Genomic DNA, 12,320 nt, shown 5'->3' with positions numbered 1-12,320 from the left:
TCCAGTGGTTAAAGAAAAGGCCCTCGTAACCAGGAGGTCCTCAGTTCAAATCCCACCTCAGCCACTGACTCATTGTGTGACCCTGAGTAAGTCACTTAACCTCCTTGTGCTCCATCTTTTGGGTGAGACGTAGTTGTAAGTGACTCTGCAGCTGATGCATATTTCACACACTCTAGTCTCTGTAAGTCGCCTTGGATAAAGGCTTCTGCTAAATAAACAAATATTAATAATAATATGTTTCTACCTCTGCTAATGAAGTCTTCATTCCTCTCAAGCCATCCTTTTGGTGCTGCTTGTTATAAATTAAACGTAGACTTACAGCCCTAATTATAGTTATAAGTTAATGGTATGATCTACATTGCAATAACATATTCAATACTGTAATAATAATAATAATAATAATAATAATAATAATAATAATAATAATAATAATCACCTGCAACAAAGCTGGAATTGCATTGCTTCTGTTTTAAGTCCAAATTGACAACTTATGACCAGTCTTAAACGTCAGTTCTCTTTGTGAATACGTCCCCAGTATTAATTAAATTCACCACTTCAGTTTCCAGAAAGAAAATAATAATCAAATAATTATTTTGTATTTCCAAGAAGACAAAACAATTACTTATGACTACACACCAGTCTTAATACTGTTTCAATTCACTTAAAACAAAACTGAATCTTTTACATTGCTAAATCCACATATATCAATAAAAGTTCAGTATGGTTACGCTTTTGCAGACTTCACATCAAGTGTTGAGAATCCAGGAACGTCTGAGGTGATGTCACTTAGTTGGCAGGGTAAAGGCGAATCAAGGTGATTTACTGCAGCTCCTCTAATAATGCTCTTCTCCCTCACATTGAAAACCCGGGTTGCTGTCCTGAATGTTTGAAAGTGGAGCACAACACTTGCCAGGCGAAGGCTGATCACTTCAGTCCACCTCCACTCTTGACAGGCACAGAATCACACTATCTCTCATAGAAATACTTGCTAGCTGTATTTGACTCACAGTGTATACTGCTAGTTCAGGCCAAACGCATTTCTTTTATCCAGAATATAAGCTTTATTTCTGCTAACAAAACTCAGTTCCGATTCTGGATTTAAATTCAAATACAGTGCATTAACAACTATTTACTTTTTCAAAAGCTGCAGTTTCAGTTCAAAATTAATGAGATTTAGTGTGCTACAAAAATAAATATTATTGCGTTCAAATGCGTTTTTTCTTTACTTTCACTTTTTATCACAAAGCTTCTTTCTGACAATAACTCACTGTGCTGGTAAAACTTAGGCTATCTTCAGGTTTTTAGTTTTGTCCAGGAACTCTGTCTTCTGTAGAAAAACAACTGTAGTCCTTTTAGTTCTAGTCTGCCTCTCCATTAACCTAGCATCACCTGGTCCTGGTTAAAGCCTCGGACACACATGAGCATAACGGCACCACTAGCAGGGAGCTTCAAAATGCCGCACATATCGCTCACTTTTATCTGTCTTCTTTTCATACATTTAATCTGTAAAACAAAATCATTTGTGACACGTTTAATATCTAGGTACGTGTATATAGTAAAATAAAAGTGTTCTATTCCTAAACAGCAGTGTTGATACGTCATTAGGCAGAACACTGGTGTTTAGGCATTTGGAATTCTACAGAATTTTTAAACGTTATGGGTTTAATCTGTGCCATATTTGTTAGTTTATTTGCTATAGTTTAATGTTGTTTTTTCCCCTATTTTCGGTTCTATTATTTCACGTACACAAACCTGGTCGTGTGAACCCACTGTGTTCAAACTGAGATCTCAATTATTACATTCATCCCCCAATTGAACTAATGATTAGTTACTTCATTAGTTACTTGTACTACCTTACCTGAGTTAACATTAGGTAGTCCAAGATTAGTGCTAATTGGGGCTTGTGTAATTAGCTATATAAAAGCTAAAAATCATTTAAAAGCGCTGATTAGACAATTAGTTCAATTGAGGGTTCAATGAAGTAATTCAGAGCTCAGGTGGATCAAAAACAAGCAGACAGTGGGATCCCAGGACCAAGATTGAGAAACACTGTTTTATGTAACATGCTTCTGATATTGGTACATACCTGGAAATTATTATTAACTACGTGACTACTGTGTTTATGTTGCCATTATATAAAACTACTCATTCTATGTCACCTTGGTAAGGCCTGTGCCAAATTCATGATAATAAATTGCTCAATTAACAAATGTTGTATGCCAAAGTATTTGAAATGCATTTAGCATTTGTGACATATTTGTATTTGTATTTGCAGCAGTGTGGAGTAGTGGTTAGGGCTCTGGACCTTTGACTGGAGGTTTGTGGGTTCAATCCCAGGTGGAGGACACTGTTGCTGTACCCTTGAGCAAAGTAATTTACCTAGATTGCTTCAGTAAAAATCCTACCGTATAAATGGGTAATTGTATGTAAAAATATTGTGATATCTTGTAACAATTGTAAGTCACCCTGGATAAGAACCAAAACAACGAAAACAATTACATCCCAACCATCAGGACCAACATATCCAAACACAAAGGCAACAAGAACAGCTTCTATCAGAGGCAAAGAGACTTCAGGAGTGTGAAAGCTACCTTAAAAACCAAGAGTCAAAGAGACTTTGGGAGCGCGAAAGATACCATAAAAACTTAGAGGCAAAGCGACTTCAACAGCGGAATACGGAAATAGGTAACAATACTCTTAAATATCTATTCAGGTATTGTGTGACCCCTTGTTGTGTCAGTATGTACTAGTATTTCTTTGGTAAATTGTTGTTTTAAACCTTAGTTCTCATTGTAATGCTTTTAATGTGACATTAATTGTGTAACTGTTTTGTGTGATTTTCAAACTTATTTTGTTGCATGCTTAATAATTACCATCTTTCTAAGAAGAGATTCCCAGTATCGAGTCATTCGCTCATGTTGAACAAACACGATTTATGAACTTTGAACAGTCTGGAATGTGGAATGTCTATTTTTGGCTTGTTGTAACATGTAAATCCGCCATGGTTTTCAGAGAGCGATATTAAAAACGGGTTTGTACATTATAATAGGACACTGTTTATTGTAGAGGTCCCACTGAGATCTTGACAATCGAAGGTATCTCTTTATCCCCTACAGTTTTATTAGGAGGTCCCTTAATTTATTGCTTTTAAGAATATATTAACTGCCTACAATAGTACCCACAGCAACCAAAATAATAACATCTTTACACTTACAACTCTGTCAAAAAGTCCCTTTATACCACTATCTTACTTTCAAATCTTTTCTCATTAGTGTTATTTTACATGACTTATTACTCTTGTGGCTTGCCTGTCTGTCTATTTACCATACACATTCTCAAATATCTTTCCCTCGCTTTATTCATTATTTGTTGAAGTAAAAAAATAAGTGATCTCTATAACAAAAACATTGTCAATGTAAAACAACAAGTTAGAAAAACGCAACAGCCGTTTAAAGGGGTGATATCAAACACAAAAGTCCAAGTTAGGAGAAGCAATTAGGCCAATCTTGTCAAGCATCAAGCAAATAGGCACAATTGGAAATGTGCTGGGACCCAAGATTCACACAATTCTTGCTTATAAACTTGATCGCTTCGCTCCACTTTATCGCTCCACTTTATCGCTCCACTTGAAATGCTCTTTGTATGACTTGAAGTGACTGAGACACACACACACACTGAGACACATACACACACTGAGACCGTGTGTTGCAGTGTGTGTGTTTCTCAGTGTGTGTGTGTCTCAGTGTGTGTGAGTGTGTCTCAGTGTGTGTGTGTGTCTCAGTCACTTCAAGTCATACAAAGAGCATTTCAAGTGGAGTGAAGCGATCAAAAAAAGGCGCCAAGTTAGAAGCAAGAATTGTGTGAATCTTGGGCCCCAGCACCTTTCTAATTGTGCCTATTTGCTTGATGCTTGAAAAGATTCATCCCTTTAAATGGCTGTTGCGTTTTTTAACATTGTTTTTGTTATAGATTTTATATACATATCCTTAGGTAAATAAAAGGCAAATATTTCTGAGTTGTGTTCTGATATGGGAACTTACAACGTTAGATCCTAATAAAAAATATCTGGAGATGGACATTGTCATTCACTCTGGGTTCAGGCAGTAAAAGTTGAAGAATTATATACATTTTTTGGGTTGTTGTACAACGGTGGGCGGTCTTTCTTTTTTTCATTGGCGCGTCACAACTTTGATGTGTGTCCACAATATTAATGTTCTCTTTTTTTAAAAGAAATAAACAAAATGTTCTATTTTTTTATCACACCTCACACTTTCTATCAACACACCTAATCTACCATCATTGCAATTTCTTTCTTTCTTTCTCTCAGTCTGCTACCCACCCTTCTCGAAAATGCTATATTCCAATTGGCTAGCAGTTATGCGATTAAGGAATTCAATTGGTTGGTGGAGCTGTCAATTAAATTAGAACTTTCTAGATCTCATAAAGTAAAAGTACAGTATTTGTAGATTACGCAGTATCCTCCATACTTGCATCTACTCATTAAAAACCAAAAACATCTTTCTTAAAGGGATGCACATCTAAAAGCAAATAGAAAGATAGACAGTTAAGTCCCAGTGAAGAAGCAAAATTATTAAAATTATTAATCTGTCCCTCAGGCAAAGACTTTCCCTCGAGTGGAAGACAGTGAAGATATCACGCGAGGACAGAAACGCTGGTCTAAGTTAAGACACCCCAGAAAATCGTTTTCGTGAAACAGACTTAAGACTCGGTCATAACAAAGTCAGGAAAAGCAACTTAAGCCCATTTTTTTGTCTTAGACTAAGGTCAACTTTGTGAATATGGCCCAGGAGTGTATCAGGATTGAAAATGAATACATTTTAAAAGGCTGAAGTGAAATGTTATTTTGGTCTTTGTGTAAATGATTTTGCTCACACTGTGAAATGTAAAAATGTCTTTGTCTGTTATTATTATTTCTAACTTTTGTAAATTTGAGTGCAACAGGTGTATCCTCCTTTGTATTTATGTGGGGAAATCATTGAAGATAAACTTCAGTTTTCATTTGCTTGTTCGGCTCAAAAAGGCACAAGTAATTATTAATTTAGGACAATATGTCTAGACCACTATTTACTGTGAGTTAACGGCAATGTTGATGTCGAGTTCTTATCATTTTTATAATCTGCCTATGAGCTGCTTTGAGCTGGTCTGCAGAACCCTAGCTGCCAGAATCATGTGACAGTGTGACCTGGTCAGGATGGAGGTGTAGAAAATGAATGGAAATTTACATTTTCTCTTCTGGAAATCTACACTGTCGGTATCTTTAAATAAACAAACCTCTTCAGTTCCTCCTCCAGCTTCCTCATCCGTTTCTCCTTCAGCTGCCTCAGTTTCTTCTCCATCTTCTTCCATGTTGCCTTTGTCTCACTCGGTGTCTTCTCTATCTCCACCTCCAGTGTCTTCTTGATCTCACTCAGTTTCTCCTCAATTTCTTTCCTAAGTTTACTCTTCATCTCTATCTTCCTCCACCACTTCATCTTTGTCAGTTTCTCCTCCATCTCTTTCTTCAGTTTCTCCTCTATCACTCTGAGCCAATTCTCCATCGCCCACTTCATCCTTCTCTCCTCCAACTCTTTCAGTTCCTCCTGCTCATACTCACTGCCGAGAGAATCACACACACACACATCAATAATCCTCATCATTAATAATGATGTTGCTGTTCATTAAAAACAAACTCCCCAGAGAAGATGAAGCCCTCCCCCACACCCACTCCCTCAGTTACTGGTCTGGTTGAGTCTGGTTGAACTGGTCCTGCTGGTAAAGCTGCACTTCAGTCATCAGGAGTGTTTCATATTAAACTGGATCAAGCCCTTTACTGTTCCTAACTCTGCTTGGAGACAGTCCTGTTCATGTCTGTTTCCACTAAATCACTTCATCAGTCTCAGTCCTCAGATAGCTAGATTTTTCCTCTGGACAAACAGTTTCCATAATGCTGCTAAACCTCTCTATCTATTCTCAACTGTGCATGTAAACTGATATAGAAGAGACAGGCTGCTGGACTGTGCATGTAAACTGATATAGAAGAGACAGGCTGCCTGACTGTGCATATAAACTGATATAGAAGAGACAGGCTGCCTGACTGTGCATATAAACTGATATAGAAGAGACAGGCTGGACTGTGCATATAAACTGATCTAGAAGAGACAGGCTGGACTGTGCATATAAACTGATATAGAAGAGACAGGCTGGACTGTGCATATAAACTGATATAGAAGAGACAGGCTGGACTGTGCATATAAACTGATATAGAAGAGACAGGCTGCTGGACTGTGCATATAAACTAATATAGAAGAGGCTTATAATCATCATAAAATTAAAAATAAAGAATTGCAATTAAATAAAAATAAAGAAATATAACTTACAAGATAATGTAAAGAAACAAAGCTGCTGCAGCTAGGAATGTGACTCCACCTAACACAAGTCTGAATGAGAATTCGACTGCATCCGTGTCTCTCAGTGTGTCTCTGAGTGCCACTGCACCTGGGTCTCTGAGTGCCAATGCTCTTCCTCCGACAGCAGCAGCACCTGCAGATGTGAGTGTCAGTATGTCTCCAACTGCACCTCCGACTGCACCTCCGACTGCACCTCCAACTGCACCTCCGACTGCACCTCCGACTGCACCTCCAACTGCACCTCCGTATCTGTAGGCGATTATGCCTCCGATGGCTGCAGCAACTGTGACTGTGAGTGCCAGTATGCCTCTGACTGCGCTTCCAAATATGAATCCGATTGCACCTCCGACCACAGAAGCACATGCAACTGTGACTGTGAGTGTCAGTATGCCTCTGACTGCGCCTTCGACTGCCCCTCTGACTGAGTGTCCGACTGCGCCTCCGACTGCTCTTCCGACTGCGCCTCCGACTGCTCTTCCGAATGCGCCTCCGACTGTGCCTCCGACTGTGCCTCCGAATCTGTGTCCGATTGCACCTCCGACCGCAGCAGCACTTGCAGCTATGACTGTGAGTGTCAGTATGCCTCCGACTGCACCTCCGAATATGAATCCGATTGCACCTCCGACAACAGAAGCACCTGCAACTGTGACTGTGAGAGTCAGTATGCCTCTGACTGCGCCTCCGACTGCCCCTCCGATTATGAATCCGATAAAGCCCCAGACCACGCTAGCACCAGCAGCTGTGAATGCGAGTGTCATTATGCCTCCAACTGCACCTCCAACTGCGCCTCCGACTGTGGTAGAATCCGTCACTGTGTGTGTCAGTATGCATCCAACTATGCCTCCGACTGCGCCTCCAAGTGTGCCAGTGATGGTCATGTCTGTGCCAATCAATCCAAATCCACCTCCGATTGTGCCTCTGAGTGCAGCTGCGACTGCACCAGCAAGTGCGCCTCCGATTCTGAAAGCAAGCAAAACTGCAACTGCGGGCCCACCTACAAGAAGTGCACTGTAGGGAGAACAAATGTCACAGGTGTTAGATTGCCAAACATTTCTCTAGACAGAAGTATATACTGTACTGTATATAAGTTCATCAGAGATGGGTTTACCTGACAAGATCACGTCTCACTTGAGTCTCGTCCAAGTCTATTTTGTAGATCACTTTTTCCTGGCAGCAGGATTTCTCCTCTGGAACACAATTTCAATCAGTCCATTATTAAAGAGCACAGAACTTCACATTTCAGCCTCATTTCATTTGTATACATTCCCTCCTTCTAGTTTCATAGTGTTTGCAATCATTCAGAGCGCTTCTTTTATACTCCCAAAACTCCAATAAGTATTTTTGTTCTCAGTGTGAGAAGTTTGCTACCAAACCAGTTTCATTCTTATTTGCTGTCTAGCACAGTAGGTCTATAGCAGGGATGAGCAACTGTAGGTATTTTAAAGTTCTTATTTGTGTGAGTGTAGTCCAAAAGAAAAGACAAAGCGGAGTTCATCGTACTGAATCGTGATATTTTATTTAAAATACACATGCCTGATTACATACCTCTTCCCATGGAAGAAGGATCACACCCAGTCTGGCAGTCAAGTGTTTACTGACTTTCTATTCTAACATAATGAATATATACAGTGCCTATAGTAAGTATTCACCCCCCTTGGACGCTTTCACAGTTTGTTGTGTTATAACCTGAAATCTTGATGCATTTAAACTGGATTTGTTTTCCTTTGATTTACACAACCTACTCAACACTTTCAAAGTGTGAAAAAGTGGGGGGGTGGGGTGAAAAAACAATTAAAAATAAAAAGCTGAAAAGTCTTCATTAGATAAGTATTCACCCCCTTTGCTATGACACTCCTAAATAAGCTCAGGTGCAAGCAATTGCCTTCAGAATTCACACAATAAGTTAAATGGAGTCTATCCGTGTGCAATAAAAGTGGTTCACATGATTTCAGATTAAATACACCTGTCTCAGTTGGGTAGTGCATTCAAAGCAAAGATACTACCATCTAGACCAGGGGTGTCAAACTCAGTTCCTGGAGGGCCGCAGTGTCTTCTGGCTTTCGTTCCACCCGAGCTCTCAATTACTTAATTGGTCTAATTATTTGATTAACTGGACACATCTAACTCTTCTCTTCAGGCCTCAAAATGTTTCATAGGTAGTGCACCTTGAATCAAGAGCATTTTTAAAACCATCAACTGTAAAAGACCTTGAAAAATATGAAATATGTCAAATTCAACAAATAATTAGATCAATTAAGTTAAATGAGAGCTTAAGCTGGAATGAAAACCAGAAGACCCTGCGGCTGTCGAGGCACCCCTGATGAAGACCAAGGAGCTTTCAAAACAAGTCCAGGATAAAGTTGTGGAAAGGCACAGATCAGGGGAGGGGTATAAAAATATTTCAGGCACTGAATATCCCTTGGAGCACAGTCAAGTCAATCATTAAGTGGAAGGTATACGGCACCACCCAGAATCTGCTTAGAGCAGGTCGTCCTCCCAAACTGAGCAGCCAGGTATGAAGGGCAGAGAAGCCAGCAAGACGCCAGTGACAACTCTGAAAGACCTACAGCGTTCCATGGCTGAGATGGACGAAACTGTCCATGTGACAACAGTAGTTCAGGTACTCCACAAACTGGCCTTTAATGGAAGAGTGGCAAGAAGGAAGCCATTTCTGGAAAAAAAAAGTCAATGTGGGAGATTCAGAAAAGATGTGGCAAAAGATTTTGTGGTCCGATGAAACAAAAATTGAACTAATTGGCCTAAATGCAAAGCGTTATGTCGCACAAACCCAACACAGCACATCACCAGGTAACACCAGCCCTACTGTGAAGCATGGTGGTGCAGCATCATGCTATGGGGATGCTTTTCATCAGCAGGGACAGAGAAGCTTGTCAGGGTAGAGGGCAAAATGGATGGAGCTAAATACAGGCAAATCCTTGAGGAAAACCTGTCTGCAAAAGACCTAAGACTGGGATGGAGATTCACCTTTCAGCAGGACAATGACCCCAAGCACACAGCCAAAGCGACACTGGAGTGGCTTAAAAACAAGAAAGTGAATGTCCTAGCGTGGCCCAATCAAAGCACGGACTTGAATCCGATTGAGAATCTGTGGCAAGACTAGAAGATTGCTGTCCACCAACAATCCCCATCCAACTTGACAGAGCTTGAACAATTTTGCCAAGAAGAATGGGCGAATATTGCACGATCCAGATGTGCAAGCCTGGTAGAGACTTACCCCAAAAGACTCACAGCTGTAATTGCTGCCAAAGGTGGTTCTACCAAGTATTGACTAAGGGAGGTGAATACTTATCTAACCAAGACATTTCAGTTTATTCTTTTTTCATTAACTGTTGTTTCACAATAAAAATGCTCTTGCCTTTTCAAAGTGTTGAGTAGGTTGTGCAAATCAAAGGAAAAAAATCCCATTTGAATGCATCAGGATTTCAGGTTGTAACACAACAAACTGTGAAAACATCCAAGAGGGGTGAATACTTGCTTTAGGCACTGTGTAGCCCTCAATTCAGCAATACCTAATTTCTTTTTCTGCTAAATATGGTTATACATTCTTGTGGAAAAGTGTCCACCCCTGTTCATATTTATGTGTTCTGTGTTCGTGTTAATGTTGGTGTATAAATATTGCTGCACGTGATATAAATGGGCCTGTGTAGCATGAGTGATCTATATAGTTGTATTTAGGCACGGGGATTGCACTTCATTTCACATGCATTTAAAGTATGTAATAGTATGTGAGCACGGGGTTGCACAAATTAGTTCACATGCTGAGTACTGTGTGCTTCTTCCAGGTCTGACGTCACCACTACATGGTTATGTAACAAATAGTTGGGTTACTTCCAAGGTATAAGGATAATTGGAGGAAATGGAATGACACTTTAATTAATTAAATTGCTTTAAAAAACAGAGTAGAAAGTTACAGATACATGGAGAATATTTTAATAATCAAAACTGATTAATAATGCGCTGTCATTAACCTGTTCCGGCCCTGAACCCTCTTTTTATCACCAAAAAGGGTTCCGAAGCTGCATGGAGTATGAAAATGATACACATAATACAACTAAATGGGAACAACATAACAGTGCTGAAATAAAACACCAAACCAACCTTTAACTGCCCATTCCATACAATAAACAGCTTGATTAATAAAGCTGCCCAGAAGCTGCACAGGGGACGAAAAAAAGATACAGTTGACACATAATACAGTGTGTAACACTTACAAAAACTGTCAGAATTGTTAACCGACCTTTAATTGCCCATTCCCTGGATGCAATGGGTTAATATGAATTGATCTACTGCAAAATTCAAGAATGGGTATTCAGCCGAGGGGATGTTTGTTGATTTTTACTGTCTAGTAGACTTTACACACTACACTTTTCAGCCTTGATAGAAACACCTGCAAAGAGGCAGTGATCACTACTTTAATACTGTACTGGATCAGAACACTACAAATGCCTACAAATTCAGTGACGACAGAGAATATCATGTTATTGACCAGATCTTGTTTTTACTGATTAAGCACTAGAAGCAAATTTCAACTATGTGTTGTACTCTTGGGAAAAAAAATGAGTTCTAAAAACGGTTCTATGTCTTAGATGTGGAACGTTTTATCTGGTGCTGTATGAAACCACGTGTAAGATTCTGTATTTGTAGTTTATAATAATCAGTTTAATAGTTCATGTGGCATGCTGAGAACTCTCTGTACTCATTTCTCCAAAATGTCATGATTTCTGTAAACTGCTGAATGTGCTTAGCGTTGACAACCATTCAAGATTGTGTTAATAAGTTTGTGGTACACCGGAAGTTATCCTGTAATGTATTATTATTATTTATTTCTCAGCAGATGCCCTTATCCAGGGCGACTTACAATTGTTACAAGATATCACGTTATTTTTTACATACAATTACCCATTTATACAGTTGGGTTTTTACTGGAGCAATCTAGGTAAAGTACCTTGCTCAAGGGTACAGCAGCAGTGTCGCCACTGCAGATTGAACCCACAACCCTCCGGTCAAGAGTCCAGAGCCCTAACCACTACTCCATACAACCCCTGTGGGTACAAATGAGGCAGAGCATGTCAGATTTTGTTTTATAACATGTCTCAAGTCAGTGTTTAAATGAATAAGAAAAAGGGAATTGGGAGCAAATAAAAGACTAAAGCAGCTAATGAACCCAGTTATTTGTAAATCCCAGCGGCCACTACAAAGCCCAATAATAAACCCCCCAGATAACCCCACAATCACACTCCAGACCCATGCTCACAACATCCAGCCATTCAGTAATTGCTCCCTCCCTCAACGAACAAACAAACAATATCCCCTAACACTGTCACTCCTGCTGCCCTGTCCTCTCTCTACGTCCTGTCCCATACCCCGTGTCTCACTGGACGGGGAGGTGGGACTGGTCTTCTCCTCTCTCCCTCCTTACTCTTTTCTGTCCCCTCCAACCTCTCCTCACTCTCTGTTAATACCTTCGAATTTCATGCAGTCCAACTAACCTCTCCCTGTCAACTCCTGCTCATTGTACTGTACCGCCCCCCTGGGCCTCTCACTCACTTTCTGGATGAACTCGACTATCTACTCTCCTCCCTCCCCTCTCTGTCTACCCCAACTGTCCTGTTAGGTGACTTCAACATCCATCTCTCCAACCCCAGCCACTCTGCTGGATTCCTTCCTCTCCTTCACTCCTTCGACTTCTGTCTCTCTCCATCCCCTCCTACCCAAAAAGCTGGCCGTCAACTGGACCTCACCTTCTCCAGGGCCTGCTGGCCCTCCACCCTCTCTGTCACCCCACTGGACCTCTCCGATCACTATTTCATCTCTTTTTCTCTGTCTCTCCCCCCTCTCCCTGCTCTTCCTACCCCCACTGTCACCTCTCACCATAACCTCCGCTCTCTCTCC

General features: G+C 40.3%; 1 protein-coding gene across 3 annotated transcripts in view; it reads right to left on the bottom strand.

Moving 5' to 3' along the window:
- The window catches only part of LOC131705222 (uncharacterized), a 56,596-nt gene that overhangs the window by 3,982 nt on the left and 40,294 nt on the right, over positions 1–12,320 (bottom strand). Inside the window, exons 2-5 of one of the 3 annotated variants that reach the window (XM_059007554.1) lie at positions 7,516–7,594; positions 6,649–7,415; positions 6,378–6,612; positions 5,293–5,613 (exon numbers count right to left, since the gene is read on the bottom strand). In XM_059007554.1, the coding sequence (XP_058863537.1) occupies positions 5,293–5,613; positions 6,378–6,612; positions 6,649–7,285 (1,193 nt within the window). In that variant the 5' untranslated portion in view covers positions 7,286–7,415; positions 7,516–7,594. Of the gene's footprint in view, positions 1–5,292; positions 5,614–6,377; positions 7,416–7,515; positions 7,595–12,320 lie in introns of all 3 variants that reach the window. The other 2 variants (XM_059007555.1, XM_059007553.1) reach the window with 2 other exon arrangements.

Source organism: Acipenser ruthenus, chromosome 35, assembly GCF_902713425.1.
Source record: "Acipenser ruthenus chromosome 35, fAciRut3.2 maternal haplotype, whole genome shotgun sequence".
NCBI lineage: Eukaryota > Metazoa > Chordata > Actinopteri > Acipenseriformes > Acipenseridae > Acipenser > Acipenser ruthenus.
This window is presented reverse-complemented; position numbering and strand designations above follow the sequence as displayed.